General features: G+C 37.5%; 1 protein-coding gene across 2 annotated transcripts in view; it reads left to right on the plus strand.

Annotated features, from left to right (window-relative positions):
• GNPTAB (N-acetylglucosamine-1-phosphate transferase subunits alpha and beta) overlaps positions 1-16002 on the plus strand; it is a 93528-nt gene extending 77526 nt beyond the window's left edge. For both annotated transcript variants that reach the window (XM_044988333.1, XM_044988340.1), the window contains 6 exons: positions 973-1086; positions 4644-4729; positions 6098-6196; positions 9233-9400; positions 9992-10082; positions 11493-16002. In XM_044988333.1, coding sequence (XP_044844268.1) covers positions 973-1086; positions 4644-4729; positions 6098-6196; positions 9233-9400; positions 9992-10082; positions 11493-11570 — 636 coding nt within the window. In that variant the 3' untranslated portion in view covers positions 11571-16002. The remainder of the gene's footprint in view (positions 1-972; positions 1087-4643; positions 4730-6097; positions 6197-9232; positions 9401-9991; positions 10083-11492) is intronic.
• Positions 16003-16124: the final 122 nt, after the last annotated feature.

Here is a 16124-nt window from a genome sequence, read left to right on the forward strand (position 1 = left end):
TGTTTTAACTGTAGTAGAAAAGCAATCTGTTTTCTTCTGAATTCAGTAAGGCATTTGGTTTGAACATAATATAAAATAAAATGTTAAATGACTTAGTATTTGTTTATATTGTAGAGGTGCCTAAAGGTCCTAACCAGGATTGTGGCCCCATTGTCCTAGGTTCAGTGCATATGCATAGTAAGAGCGAGTCCCTGCCCTGAAGAACTTACAGCTAAATAGACAAGGCAGGTGGAGTGGTGAGAGAAAGGAAGTAGTGTCATCTCTCTATGAGCTAAGATGTGAAAAAATTATAGTATATATTTATAATACAATACACCCTAAGGCCCCATTGTGCTGGCCGCTGTACAAACAAAAAAAGACAGTCTCTGCCCTGAAGGGCTTGAATTCTAAAGACACAAACAGACAATGTGTATTATCTCCACTTTACAGATAGGGAGCTGAGGCACAAAGTAGGTAAGTGACTTTCCCCAAAGATCATGCAGGAAGTCAGTGACAGTGCTAGAGCTAAAGCCAGATCTCCTGTGTTCCAGGCCAGAGCTTTAACGAGAAGACCATTTTTTGTCTCTCTTCAATTCTTCCCTCCTCTCCTCCCCATTGTTAAATAACTTAAGTCATTTCAAATTTTGAAATTTACATGAAATCATCAATAGTGCAATTTTATTGATGTTCAAATGGATACGGGAATTCCTTTGCTTTGGTTGTGCCTCTGTGGCCCTGATTCAGCCAAGTATTTAAGCATATGCCTAACCTTACATATGTGAGCAGCTCCATTGACTTTAATGGGACTACTCGTACTTAATACCTTGCTGAATAATAGCCTATATGGGTATTTGATTTTGTTCAAAAATAGTCCAATACATTTTGTAGCTAATATTTTAAAGGTACTTTTAGACATTCTGAATATAGTATAATTATAGAACTATGTTAGTGAGAAAATATGTAATGGATTTGTTTCTTTTCTTCTTCTGACAGGATTTGACAAGTCTGGAGCAAATGCTGATAAATTGCTCTAAAGCACTTCCTGCCAACATCACTCAGATTAATGTCATTCCTCCAACTCAGGAAGCTTATTATGATCCCAATCTGGTAAGAAAATATTTAGCCTAAAAGAGGTGCATTTTGTCTCATTTCCTGAGCTTGTATCTACTGAATTTGTTGCTTTCCCTGCACAATTTTAAGAGTAATTCACAAAAAATATAGCACATATGCAGATTTCAATCTTTTTAGGTATAAAACTGTTATAAATCACACTTCTAGTTGTTAAGGTCAAGAAATATTCTCCACAAAAGTAAAGAATTCAAATTTTCATATACATGAGATTTATAAGGTCCTTTTTTTCGAAATGTGAAATGTAGTTCAGCATGTTGAACCAGAGAGGCAATATGCACTGTCCTCATTTATCTGAGGGTTTTGATGGCACTAGGCAAGTCTTGATCTGGAATGTTTCCTATCTGGTGAAGAGATCAGCTCTGTGTACCTAGTCTTGAGATGCCTTCCTCATAATTCTGATATCTTTGAGTAATTCCGATTGACTTTTAATGTGGTTTAGGCTTCCAGTGCCTAAATCACTTTTAAAAATGGGACTTGGGCCATGTCTACCCTAGGAGTGCTTTGCTGGTTAGGTATACTAGTGTATTATAATGGCAAAGCGCTCCTAGTGTGAACTCATCTTTTGCGGGTATAATTTATTCCAGGGGTCTCAAACATGCGGCCCTCGGAGCTCTTCCCTGCGGCCCGCGGAGCTCCCCCAGTTACTTCCTGTCGCTGCCAAACTCCCCTCACCCCCGCCCCCCTCCCCGAGTTATTTTCTGTGCCTAAGCTCCCCGCGCGCTGCTCCCCAATGTTTGAGGCCGGGTCTCTCCCCTGGCCCCACCTGCCGCCCCCACGCGCCTCCCCCCAGTGTCTACCAGCCCCCACTTGCTGCCCCCTCACCGCTGGTAGCCTGCCCGGGAGCTCATGCTGACTCCACTCCTCCTCCGCTATGCCGGCTTCCGGCATCACCTGCTGCCGCAGGGTCCTAGCGCCCCCCTGCACTAGGGCCAGGGGAGGCTGCCCTTCCCCTAGTCCTGAGACTCTCCAATGCCCCGAGCCTCTCCAATGCCTCAAACCCCTCACCCTCAGCCCCACAGCCCTCACTCCTGCACCCTCTCCTATCCCCAAACTCCGTCCCAAAGCCTGCACCCCCACCCCCTGCCGCAGCCTGGAGCCTGCACCGAGCACAGAGCCTGCACTCCAGACCCCCTCCCCCACCCAAACTCCCTCCCAGAGCCTTAGGCAGTAAATCTAAGTGCGTGTTTTGTCCTTTGAGTGAGGTGCATTACTGAGTATATATTTATTAAAACTGCTTGGAAATGACTTCGTCAAAAAAGAGAACACTCATGGAAGAAAAGAGAGTTTTCCAAGACAAATGGGAGAATTTATATTTTTTCACAGAGGTAAAAGATAAAATTCAATGCCTTATTTGTCAGCAAACGATTGCTGTTCCCAAGGAGTATAACGTGCATCGGCACTATGACACGATGCACCGTGAAAAATATGATGCATTCACCGGAAAAATCCGAGAGGAAAAAGTTCAGCAACTTAAAGCAGCATTTGCCAAGCAAAGAAATTTATTTTCAGGGATTAACAAGTCTAGCGAAGATTCAGTAAGAGCAAGTTTTGTGATAAGCGAAATGATAGCTAAATCATCGCGACCTTTTACAGAAGGCTTATTCATAAAAGAATGTCTTATGAAGGCCAGTGAAATTTTATGTCCTGATAGGAAGAAAGTTTTTGAAGGCATAAGATTGTCTGCAAATACAGTTGCCTGCAGGATAACGGATTTAGCTGATAATGTGCAAAAACAATTGATTCAAATGGCAAAAGACTTTGAAGTATTTTCAGTTGCTCTTGATGAGAGTACAGATGTATCAGATACCGCACAATGCGCAGTGTTCATTAGAGGTGTGGACTGCAATTTGAATATAACTGAAGAATTGCTAGACTTAATGCCACTGAAGGGTATCACAACGGGACGTGACATATTTCAAGGATTGGAAGAGTGCATTGAAAAAGCTGTTGGTGGCGCTTAGCACTTTCCAGGAGGGAGGGGGGAGGAGCGGGGAGCCGCGCGCTTAGGGGAGGAGGTGGAGAAGAGACAGGGCAGGGGCGGGGCCTCATGGAAGGGGTGGATTGGGGGTGGGGCCAGGGGCAGCAAGGGGGCGTGTCAGTGATGCGGCCCTCGGGCCAATGCACTAGTCCTCATGCGGCCCTCGGGGTCATTTGAGTTTGAGACCCCTGATTTATTCCATACCCCCTGAGTTAAATGAGATATACCAGTAAAATTGCAGTTTGCCCATATAAGCTGGTCTATACTAGAGGCTTTTTTTGGAACAGCTATGTGGGAGAATGATCACACCTATTTACACCCTTGACTGACATAACTATGCTGGCAGAAGTTTTGTAGTGTAGATATGCCATTAGGCTATGAAGTCATTTGGTTGCTTTTGAAAAATTTGCTCTAGTGCTTTGCTAAATTGGGGCCTTAAGGCTTTATAGGTTCAAACCAATACTTGGCGGTACATTGTACTCAGAAATGAAGTTGGTAGACAGAGCACAGAGTAATGTACTTCCAATGACAGTCCTTTAAAATATATGAACTTGTGTACCAAGGGGACTCAGGCTGCCCTAAAGGAGCTGGTTCTTGGCAGTTGTTTCTTCAGCAAGACTCGGGATACTCATCAGCCTGATCTGATGAAATGTAAATGTATATTTGGGAATGCTCCAGAATCCAGATATTCAACACATTGCAGTCCAGATTATCTCACTGTCTTTTGTGGTATCCATACCTTTGTGATCATCTGAGTGCAGTTGCAAAACTATGCAATGGTTCCGTCTGTAGGTTTGTCAGTAAAGTGAAACTTTGAGGAGAGGCAATAAACTTTACTTGGGATAGAGTTAAAAGTAAGTCTAAATAGTTAGGAACAATTTTAAATTATTTTAATCTCTTGGGAGTGCTAATAAACTGTCACTAATCTAAGCACTAATCATGAGTACTAATATCATTTTTAAGTCCACTTCAAATAGTGACATAACAGTGTTTGTTTTTAGCACAGAGGTAGAATTTATTTTTACTTTTCTGGGTTGCAAGGGCTAAATTTGTAGGAATGAGTGTAGCGCTGTAGAAAACTTCCCTTGGGAATAGAGATCTGGTTCCCAGAATTGTTGTTTCTACATAGTTCAGACTAGGAATAATACGGTTAATACCCATCAGCTGTTCTTTAGCACTTGCCTGACCAATTTTACTTGTTGGCATTGACTGGCTTGCATCAGGAATGCCAAAATCAGCTGTCCAATCTGCTTCAACTACTGAATATTGTATTAGGGCCGGAATGCAGAAGCTAAATAGAAAGTATAACAAATACTAATATTAGAATGCATCAACATCCCTTCTTTTTCTAACTAAACTGATTGTTTCTCACATTACATGGCAATAAATACTATTTATTGTTTTTCATCCTAGGAGCAAAGTTTTGTATAGTTCTCTGGAGACTGTAGATCTCTGTTCTTTTTATAATGCATTTCTTTCCAGGAGACTTTTAAAAATATAGTTTATAAAGTAGTTATTCAAGGATGTTGTTTACCCCAGTTGTATTTTCTTACAGCCTCCGGTGACTAAAAATCTAGTAACTAATTGTAAACCTGTGACTGACAGAATTCGTAAGGCATACAAGGACAAAAACAAATATAGGTATGTTATACTACTTCTATTTTTTATAATTGTTTGTATAATATTTGTAAACACATACTAATAAGATGAGAGGTGAAAATGCGTAATTCATAGAATGTCAGGGTTGGAAGGGACCCTAGGAGATCATCTAGTCCAACCCCCTGCTCAAAGCAGGACCAATCCCCAGACAGATTTTTGCCCCAGATCCCTAAATGACCCCCTCAAGGATTGAGCTCACAACCCTGGGTTTAGCAGGCCAGTGCTGAAACCACTGAGCCTATCCCTCCCCCAACTGAGCTAGCCCTTTACCTGACTTTGTAAAGCCTTATCCAGTGCTTTTCATCTGATGACTTCAAAGTATTATTTTTTGCTTATTTACTAATCCATGTAAAAGGTTTTTACAAAGTGCTCCAAGCAAGGGAAAGCTTTGTGGTCTAGGCATCAGTTTTGGCCCAGAACTATTGGACCTGCAGGTTCAAATCCTGAAAGAATTGAACTAGTCCTTCCATCTTATGAAGAAAATTAATTTAATTTTAAGGCCCACATCTTGCAAAGACTTATGCACCTTTATACACTGTGAGTAGTTTCATTGAAGGCAGTGGAAGTAATCACAGTTTGTCAAGTTAAACAGATGTGTGAGTCTTTGCAGGAATTGGTCATAAAATCAGAGTTTTAGGAAGTCCTCTATAATTAAAATACTTATTTTTTTCCATTCAGACTTTCAGAGGGGGGAGTGAAGGGGTAGGGGAGGGATGGAGAGAGAGTGGTGGTTTTAAGAACATGTGATGCAAACATAATACAGCATACGTTGTAAATAGTAGAGGCTTACATAGTTTACAGGAAGTCTCATTAACATTCTCCCTCGATACCACTAGTTAACCAATAAAAGCAGCAAAGAGTCCTGTGGCACCTTATAGACTAACAGACGTATTGAAGCATGAGCTTTCGTGGGTGAATGTACATGTATCCGACGAAGTGGGTATTCATCCACGAAAGCTCATGCTCCAAAACGTCTGTTAGTCTATAAGGTGCCACAGGACTCTTTGCTGCTTTTACAGATCCAGACTAACACGGCTACCCCTCTGATACTAGTTAACCAATGTGAGTATGAGAATTCAGGTCTTAATTTTCCAACAGGTTAATAACAATTTTTTTTTAAATGTAAAGAAAAGAGATTGTGTAAGACCACCGGTCGTAGTGAGTTTGCTTCCTTGAGTAAATATGTTGAGAGAGAGTAATCTAATTTTAAACTACTATTGTGGGGGGGGAAAATGACACTCAAATGTAGACCAGTGCAGCAATAAGACATGTAATTTGTAGAATGTCATGTTTGTAATGTCTGATTCATGCTATTATGCTAATTTTAAAAATTGTTTTAATAATACTAAGGTTTGAAATCATGGGAGAAGAAGAAATTGCTTTCAAAATGATCCGCACCAACGTTTCTCATGTAGTTGGCCAGCTAGATGATATAAGAAAAAATCCCAGGTACACATTAATTGTTTTCTATGTTTTGAGATTGCTTTATTTTCCCTTGAGACAGCTTCAAACATCTCGTTTTATAGGGTGTTTTTACTAATATTTATTAGGTGTAAGGCAATTGTGAGTAAAAATTACTTTTTAAACATCAGGTTGCAGTCTTAATGATAAATAAAAATTATTCTGTCACTAGTACTACAACTTATTAACTATTTTCATTCCATACTTTTTCTGCTACATAATTTTCATATTTATAATGAACTAGAGGTGTTGAATATTCTGGAAAACCTGATGAAAATTGTGAAGATCTTTCACGCAGTCATGTAGAATAACTTGTGTATCTGACTTTGATTCACCACTGCTAAATTTTTATATTTATAAAACCATTGGAAATTTGCAGAAAACTTCAGCAGCTGCTGCTGAGAGTTTAATCTTGAACAGGATTCTAGAGATCACAGGCTTTAAAGAATTGGCCACTTTGTGATCTGTTTTGTACATATATTTAAATGATATATGAAACATTTGAAGACACTGAATATTACAGTATGTAGGTATTTGTCTAAACATTTTTTGAAAGATCCTTTGTTACCAAATCAGTGTGCTGATTTACTTTGTATATAGTGTCAAATGTTCTGCCCCACCTACCCACCACCTCAGGATATTTCTACATGGCCTGTGGCAGCTGAGCCCTGGTTGACAGACTCGGGCTTGCGCTATTGCACTGCAAATAGCTATGTAGATGTTCCAGCTCTGGCTAGAGCTTGGACTCTGAAGCCTAGAGAGGAAGATGGGCTTCAGAGCCCAAACTCCAGCTTGAGCCGCAACCTCTACTCCGCTATTTGTAGCACCATAGCATGAGCCTCGTGAGCCTGCGTTCTGAGAGTTCCTGTTGTGGGCTGCTGCTCGCTGTGTAGACAATACCTTCAATTATAGTTAACTCTGCAAGGAGTAGAAAGAAAATAGAAATGTTGAATCTTAACCTAGCGTTCCCCCTTTGCTCTTACGCTTCTGGAGTAACTTGCAGGTGGCATTATTTATTAGAGTAGGACATGCGGAGTCAAAAGAATTGAGTTGTTGGCCCAGCTTGTCCACTGATTCAGTATCGGAGCTTGGGCAACTCACTTAACTTCTCCATATCCTGCTTTCCTCATATGTAAAATGTGATAATACTTAGGTATATTTCCATATATTTTATTTATCTCATAGAACTGGAAGGGACCCTGAAAGGTCATTGAGTCCAGCCCCCTGCCTTCATTAGCAGGACCAAGTTCTGATTTTTTGCCCCAGATCCCTAAGTGGCCCCCTCAAGGATTGAACTAACAACCCTGGGTTTAGCAGGCCAATGCTCAAACCACTGAGCTATCCCTCCTCCAACTGAGCTAGCCCCTTACTCAATTTTGTAAAGCCTTGTCCAGTGCTTTTCATCTGATGACTTCAAAGTATTATTTTTTGCTTATTTACTAATCCACGTAAAAGGTTTTTACAAAGTGCTCCAAGCAAGGGAAAGCTTTGTGGTCTAGGCATCAGTTTTGGCCCAGAACTATTGGGCCTGCAGGTTCAAATCCTGAAAGAATTGAACTAGTCCTTCCATCTTATGAAGAAAATTAATAAAAATCCATTGTAAAACCTTGAAAACAGAGGCGCTTTCTGTTCTTGTTGGATATTAAATATCCATTTGATTTGCCTCATTCTACTAAGACAAAATATCTCTTTTGCTCTCTACTGTGTAGAGCAATGTATGCCAGTTTTCCTGGTTGCCAAACAGATTCTAAGGCAATGGGCAGAGTATAAAGATCTAGGTAGACAGTGTCCTTCACCCCAGAGAGAGTAGCATGGTGATAGTGAAGCTTTATGTAGGTAGCTGGTGAAACATTTTTAGATCTTTTGGAAGGCCAGGTGCTAAATACATGCAAAATATTATTTTCTCCACTCTTTGAAAGGACACATTATACTGTACAGCAGCTGACTGAGCCCATTTCTTAACAAAGATTAGCAGTTACCAGGCATATGTTACCAGATATGATTTCTTTCTTTGGGGAAAAAGTAAGGCTCTTTTGTCTTGCAATATAAATAGGGCATAAAACCTTGCCTATATGTAGGAAAGGGCATTTTGCTGCCAAACGGCACCTCAGAGTGGCCAAGGATACACAGCTGTCAGGCAGACTGTATGCTTCTTCAGTTACAGCAAATCACACTACCTAGATCTCAATGTCTTTCTATTTGGACTCTATGCAAGAGGCATTGTGGGGATCCTGGTTTATTGGTGGTTTTCATATACATTCTAGAGACAAGGTGCATGAGGTAATATCTTTTATTGGACCAACTTCTGTTGGTGAGAGAGGTGAGATTTCAAGCTACACAGTTTACCAGTAAAAGTGGGTTGGTTTTTTTTTCTGACTACCAAACCTTTAAGCTCAGCCTGGGGTCTGTAAATCAAGTTATGTTCTGTCTGGCTTATATATCATCATCACCAGTAAAGTGTTATCTGGGCCAAATTTTGCCCTCAGTAAAACTATTACCTTCCATTGCTTCACATGAGAGCCTCTGAAAAATGCAGTATAAATAGTTAAACTGTTAGTATTGTGCTGCAGCACCTAATACAGTGCAACTCAATTGATCGTTTATGATATTGAGAGAATAACATGCATTACTAGTGACCCATGAAACTATCTTGCTAGTGTTGTAATTTGGGGCTTCTATTCTCTGTGATCTTTATAATCAACAGAGGGCTATGAGGTGATTCACTCTTAAACATCTGCCATTAATTCCATTAGAGGGCAGTGCTGCACATAAACACATGGTACAGGACAGATGCAATGTAATATGTTGTTAGGTACAACACTTGGACTTCTTGCCACCCTCCGTGCTCAGTGGATGAGGAAGGCCTTGACTTCTAACACCCGAAAAATGAATCAGATAATGCAAAGATAAGGAGTGCTGTTACCTGTATTCGAGTATATCTATATTCACCAAAAATACAGTTCGCAAACAGGATATTTCTTTTAGTATAATAACAAAGCTAACACTGACTCTTCATTTTTCTAGAAAATTTGTTTGCCTAAATGACAACATTGATCACAATCATAAGGATGCTCAGACAGTGAAAGCAGTGCTTAGGGATTTTTATGAATCAATGTTTCCCATACCATCTCAGTTTGAACTGCCAAGAGAATATCGGAACCGCTTCCTTCATATGCATGAGCTTCAGGAATGGTAAATTTTACAGATTCTCTTCCTCATTCTGTGTGAGCTATTGTGTTGTACCAGCATCTAACTCAATGTATGGAGCAGCTGCTAAGGGGTGAGTGCTGGGCAGGCTCTGCAACTGCCTCTCCAGGGCCTTCCACACTGCTGCTCTCCTCCGAGTCCCCCTCCGCAGGCCTCACACGTTACCCTTTAGCACATTCTGACAACCCAGTGTTGGGTTTAGAACATGATGAAATGTTGTTAGAAGTCCAGTTTTAGCTACAATTGAGTTTAAACCATGTTTAAACACAGTGGCCTTATATTTGAAACTATATACTGTGGATTGGGCCCAAGAGCTGTTCCAGCATGCTACTAAAGCAGTTAGCTGAAACCAAAGAGAGTTGTTATGATAAATATGTGTAGACCTTATGATGTACATTGCAAAAAAGCATTTTGCTTTTTAAACCAAGTTATATAGGGGTAAATTGTTCACAACAGTGCATATTTTTTCCTCTTTATCTGGATATTTTTACTCCATGGAATATTAGGAACTTTACGATATGTCATTGCAAAGGTACAAATTTTAATATATAAAACTCTGTTTCCATCTTTGTACAGGAGAGCATACAGAGACAAACTAAAATTTTGGACCCATTGTGTTTTAGTGACGTTGATTGTGTTTACGGTCATCTCATTTTTTGCTGAACAGGTAAAAATTATAATTTCATCCAAATACACAACTTTAGTAGTATACAGTGTCATCTCTATAAAATGAATTAATTTTTCTAGGGGTTTTGAGCAATAGCTGAAGTACTGTTTTGTGGCATACAAAATACATGTAGTAAAGAAGTTTTGGAACAATAAAGGAAGAAAGACACCACGACCAAAGTTTTCAGAAGTGATTCGTGATTATGGGGTGCCTCATTTTTCAGGTGACTTGCGATTCCTTAAAGGATCCTGACTTTCAGGGTGGGTGCTGAGCACCTTTTGAAAATCAGGTCCATTTAAGGTGTGTCAGTTTGGGTCCTCAAAATACCAGTCACTTTTGAAAATCCTAGCCTGTAAATATTTCTATCAGACAAAAGCAAAATAAGATAACACTAGGAAAAATTGAAAAAATACTAATCAGCTGGTCCAGACAGTATCCAACTTAGGGCAGAAAGCATCTGATCCTACTGAAGAAGTCATTAGAAAGACATCTGTTGACTTCAGTGGACTTTGGATTATGCCCCAAAAGAAAGTCTCCAGTTCTGCAAACCCTTAGGCATGAAAAGTATTATTTTTGAGTCCCTTTGAACTCAAAAATAGTCAGTGGAACTAATCACATATTTTTGTTTGCAGGATCAGGGCCTTAGATAACAAACTTATCACTGAAAATTATGTTTGCTTGTTATGTTTCCTGTTGATAAACTTTATTTCTATTGTAATGTTTGTATTTGATGATTTGATAATTGAACCATGCTGTTGTCCAATTTCTTTTCCTGTGTATCTGTTCTATGCTGCTATGTTAATCTTGTTCACTCTTTCCATGATCTGATGAGGAGAGTGTGATTCTTGAAAATTTGTCCATTATATCCTTATTTAGTCCTATAAAAAATGTCACCTACAGCTCTTGTGTGTGCTGCCCCTCCCCAACATTCCCAGTTTACAGCTTTTTTAGCTACTGGAAACTCCTGCTGTATAAAAACTTGGCTTAGAAGGTATAATAAATTGATTTAGTGCAAGGACTAAAGCTCTAAATTTTATATTTAAGAACAGACAGATTTGTGGTAATCCTCTTGTAATTAATTGTGCCCAGTTTTTTTATTGAGCTAGTTAAAATATGCACTTTCAGATTTAGTATATTTATCAGTCTTGGAAATAATCACTCACTGTATTGTTCCAGTGTTCTTGACCCAGACATTGACAAATCTAATAGGCTTAGGTGTCTCTAATAGAAGAGAGTTTGAGTAATTGTTCCCTTCCTCTTGTGTTGTGAAAAAATTGAGGGTATAGTCTTTTATACTTGATTGCTATGAAATGGTCAAGGTTGTATGGGGTTTCTGGGAAGAAAGTTTGATGACCTGTTCTCCTTTGATGCTTGGGAGAACTAAATATTAATTATTTTTTAATCTTTCAGCTAATTGCACTTAAACGAAAACTTTTTCCGAGGAGGAGGATCCAAAAGGAAGTCGGTCATGAACGAATCAAGGTTTAGAAGAGCTTTGCTTGGAAATCAGTCTACCTCAAGATGTAATAAGCATTTAAAATTGTTACTGGAGAAGTGTCTTTATGATGTAACATTTAGCTAGTTTGACATGAAGAGAAAAAGTCAAATATCCATAAATTATAGCCTTCATGGCGCTGCGAGTAACACGCAAGCTCCTGACATTATGAGACTGGGGGGGGGGGGAGTTAAGAGTGTGCATTGGCAGTTCTCAACTGGTTTTACTTTACAAGCATTAGCTCACAGATATGTTATCCTTTTTATAAAAAGGGTTACTGAAACAAACCTAGCTGCATTTAAAGCAGTGGACGTTGCCAACTAAGTATAATGTTGGAAAGTTAAACTGTTCAGGATTAACTAGAAAGATGTCCCTGACCTTGCATTCCAAAGCATTTTGCAGATTGCTGAATTAATCAATACATTTGTGTTGATGCTGCTTTTTCCATTTTTAGAAGTAAAACAGAGGATAATTGCTTAATTTCCCAATTAGATATAGTCTACATTTAATGACATTTACATTGTTTAAATACACCAACAATGCAACCTCAAATTGGTGGTATCTAATGAGGAATTTGGATGATATATATCCTAATGATATAATCAAGAATCAAAACTACTGGTACTATTATTTTAAAGATTTTATTTCTCACCTAATTCATTAAATTGCCAGGAATACTGTGGTATTGTTTGTAGGTCTAATTACAAAGAGAGAGCGCTGTAGTCAAGTAAAAGTAACTAGGATGTTGTTATTTTACAAGCATTGTAAATATACAAGCAAAAGTGCCTCACCATATGAATGAGTAATATATTGTTTTAATGTTGCATTGTATTACAGCGATGTTTCATTTCTGAATTTGGTAATTATATTCTTATATGAAGCATTAATGTTTTAAAATTTGGACAAGCACAGGCAATTCTGTCATACTTTGTTAAGACAGGTGTCAGGATAGCAAGATTTTTAAGGGGGAGACAATACTGAGACTCTTTTCAAGCAGATATTTTTGACAGTACTTTGCAATCATAGTTATTAACAGTAGTCTTCTAAAATCACTTCACGAATTATTTTGTAATTGGAATATGAGAGATACAATACATTGTGTGCTGTAAGATATTCAGTTTGTTTTAAAAGAAACTAAAGTCTTGTGATAAACAATGAAGTTATTTTGGTTTATTCTGTTTTTGCTCTAGAGGAAAAGAAAATACATCCAATTTAGTAAATTACTCACACCTATTATTCCTGTAGTGTTTGCTTGTCATTAGAAATATTCAAAGGTAACTCTAATTTGTTTTCACATTATCCAGTGCATACACAGATTGTTAAACCAAATAGAATCTAATTTTTAAACATTTTAAAATATAAGCATTTGTATTTTTTTTAGTATTTCATACTAGAAGACCCCAGATATATTTCATATGTGGTGACACATTAAAGTAAACACATAGCATATAAAATAATCAGTTTATATCTGCCCTACTTTCAGTTGTCGAAGTCTTCTATTTTGGCAGATATGTCAAGAATGGTAGAATACTTCAACAAATGAAATTACAGGAAAGCCAGGATGAAATAAAGTTAGATTTTTAAAACTTTTTTTATTTTAAGAAGACACTCACTCTCAAGTAGATTAAGTCCAAAATTTGATCTACCTTAAAATTGTTTTAGTATTCTGCATCGTATTTTTTTAAAATACTTGAGTATAAGAAATGATTAAAGAAAAATAACTACCGGCCCAGTTTTTCAAAACTTTTGTCTGTTACATGTGCAAATCATGAATTTCCATATACAGAATGCCCGTTCATTTGTGCAGTTTAAACAAACAGTTTTGAAAACTAGGTTCATATTATTTTGTTTTATTGCACCAATAGTCCGCCAGCAGACAGAGCATAAATTAACTGATGAAATTTATTTCCAGATCTGTGTCAATGTGTGTGATAATGATATAAAAAAGAAGGAAAGCAAGCAGAGCTGAAAAAAATTGGGTGTAGGAGAAAATATTACCCCAATATTTGGTAAATTGGAAAGGACAAAACTAGTGAAGTAAAATATTTCCAGTCTTCTATGAGGTTAAAGAGCAGAGAGTAGAAATCAAATGATCAATAAAAAGTTCTTGACAATATATTTTATCTTTAAGCTCACTTTTTAGAATTTTTTATGTAATTGTAATGTAGTTAGATAAAATAATTGGGAGAGATGAAAACTTCATTAAGACCATATTCTGACAAAGAAGCATATAGATTCACTACATGGTTTGAGAGAAACAAAATCTTAAATTACTTTCTTTTTCTGGAATTTTCTGTGCAATATGGTTGTAACGAGCAATATGATTGTTCTGAGCCATATGATGATCACCACTTAATAAAGCAGGATATCAGAAATATGATACCACTATAATGTCTGCCAGCAGCTGACAGCTTACTCATATCATTTTTGCCCCAAAGGTCATATCTTGTCATCTTATTTAAAAAATTTACTTTTGAAGTGACCTGTTTCAAATACAATAGCTCTTAAAACCGAAGGAAAATTTTATGCAGAAATTAGCATATGAATCAATATTAAAGTCCAGAGAGAGAGGACTTTCAGAACTTGGCTACATTTAAAGCTTTGGATCCTCTTAATTGCATCACTTTCTTCAGTAAAATTAGTGAATATCACCTTTTAGGGTCCTTATAGGACCTTTTAGGGTCCTAATATCACCTTATAGGAAAAGTAATTTTGAAATGAAAATTACTTTTCCTATAACTAAAAAGATTGTCTCTAGCATTTGATCCATAAATCGTAAAATGCATGTCATAACCTTCTAGTTCAGGGTTTTTTGGCTATTGTCCATAACTTTGTCAGCAAGGAGTCACTTGAGGCAAAAAATAAATCTTCGGATATGAGATGTCAAACAATTTGACCATGAACATTAACGTAACATTTGGTAGTATAAAGCTAAAAATTGACTGTACAATAGGCAATTAAGGCCTCAGTCCAGTAAGGAGCTCTGTGTGGGTGAACCCTTGCATCCGCACAAATGTCCTTACAGAACTAGGACAGATACCATTTCAATATGCTGAGAGAGACTGTCTTTGTGAGTGCCTTTGGACTAGAGCAGGTAAATTATTAGTAAAATTGAAAAATTATCTATAAATAAATCACATTTTAAAAACATTGTTTACATTTAAAACATTTTGATAGTGTCAGCTTTTTTCTTTATTCACCATTAGCAAAGTATTAATACATTTAACATTTTATTACCTAGTGTCTTAAGTGGCCTTTTTTTAGGGCCTGTTTCAAAGCCCAGTACATTACTGGAAGTCTTTGAATTGTCTTGAGTGAGCTTTGGATCAGACTCTAAGGCCCTGATGCAGCAAGATATTTGAGCTCAGGAATAATCGCATTGAAGACAAAGGGACAGCTCATGTGGTAGGCAGGTGCTTAACTACCTTCCTAAATTGGGTCCTGTGTGTTTCCATTAGAAACCACATTTAAGGAAGTGAAATGTTAAAGTATTAAATAAGGAAGAAATATTAAATAGGTTCAGGTAGATTTTTCAAATACCTTTTTTAAAATCATTGTTAAATTGATTATGCTGGTTTTGAATCAGTTTGAAAACTATAGAAATATCACTTTATAGATATCTTTTAAGTGTTAATCCAAAAAAATGTATTTTTTTGCAAAGAATGCCACTGACACTTGAGCTCTAGAAACAAGATAATATAGTTCATTTTCTTCTTTCTTTCATGGGTGTTTAGATATTTAACATAGTCACTGATTTAGAACGGTTAACTTCAAGATCCTAAGAGGCTTTCTAAAATATAATGTCCTTATTACCTGTAACACCTAGTAGGACCCTAAAAGGAATTAAATTTGTGCAAGAGCACTCTCTTATTTGATGTCACCAGTAAAAAGAGTGACAATGGAACCAGGAAAATTCTCATTATTTAGTAAATTGCAGAGCTTGTTAGAGGATGTTAACCTGTCTTGAAGAATGCATGGATTGCTGAAAGGGCTGAATCTTCAGGCTTTTATACACTGTGAACTTGATGAGCCATAGCTATAGCACAGAATACTCTGCAGTAGCTATGCCAGAATAACTCCCAGTGTAGACAAGGTCTTAATCTTCCAAAGAATAGGCATCTGTAAAGAAAAAAAATGTGAGCAGTGTTTTTGGACTTAGAGAATCTTGTGCCATGCAGCATCCTCCACAAATGTCTGTTTTTGACAGTTCCCTTTGTAAAAATTACATCATCCTTCTTCCTGTTAGTTTTACTGTGATTTCCAAGTTTTCAATGGTCTGAATAACTAAAATCTCATTTTTGCACATGGTTGATCTTCAACTACTTACATGCTTATTTTTATTCATTTCTAATTCAAGCTATTACAAAATCAATTATGCATGGGTGCATTGTACAATAAAACATTTTCTGGATGTTGATTAGTGTCTACCAGTGTATCGTCTTGTTTTGTCTTTGCTTGGTGTGTCTTTTCTGGACCTTCAAGGAAAGGAGTCTATCTTTTCTATTAATTTACATTTACCGTATACATTATATTTACCATTCTGAAAT

Source organism: Mauremys mutica, chromosome 1 (assembly GCF_020497125.1).
Source record: "Mauremys mutica isolate MM-2020 ecotype Southern chromosome 1, ASM2049712v1, whole genome shotgun sequence".
NCBI classification, from domain to species: Eukaryota; Metazoa; Chordata; order Testudines; family Geoemydidae; genus Mauremys; species Mauremys mutica.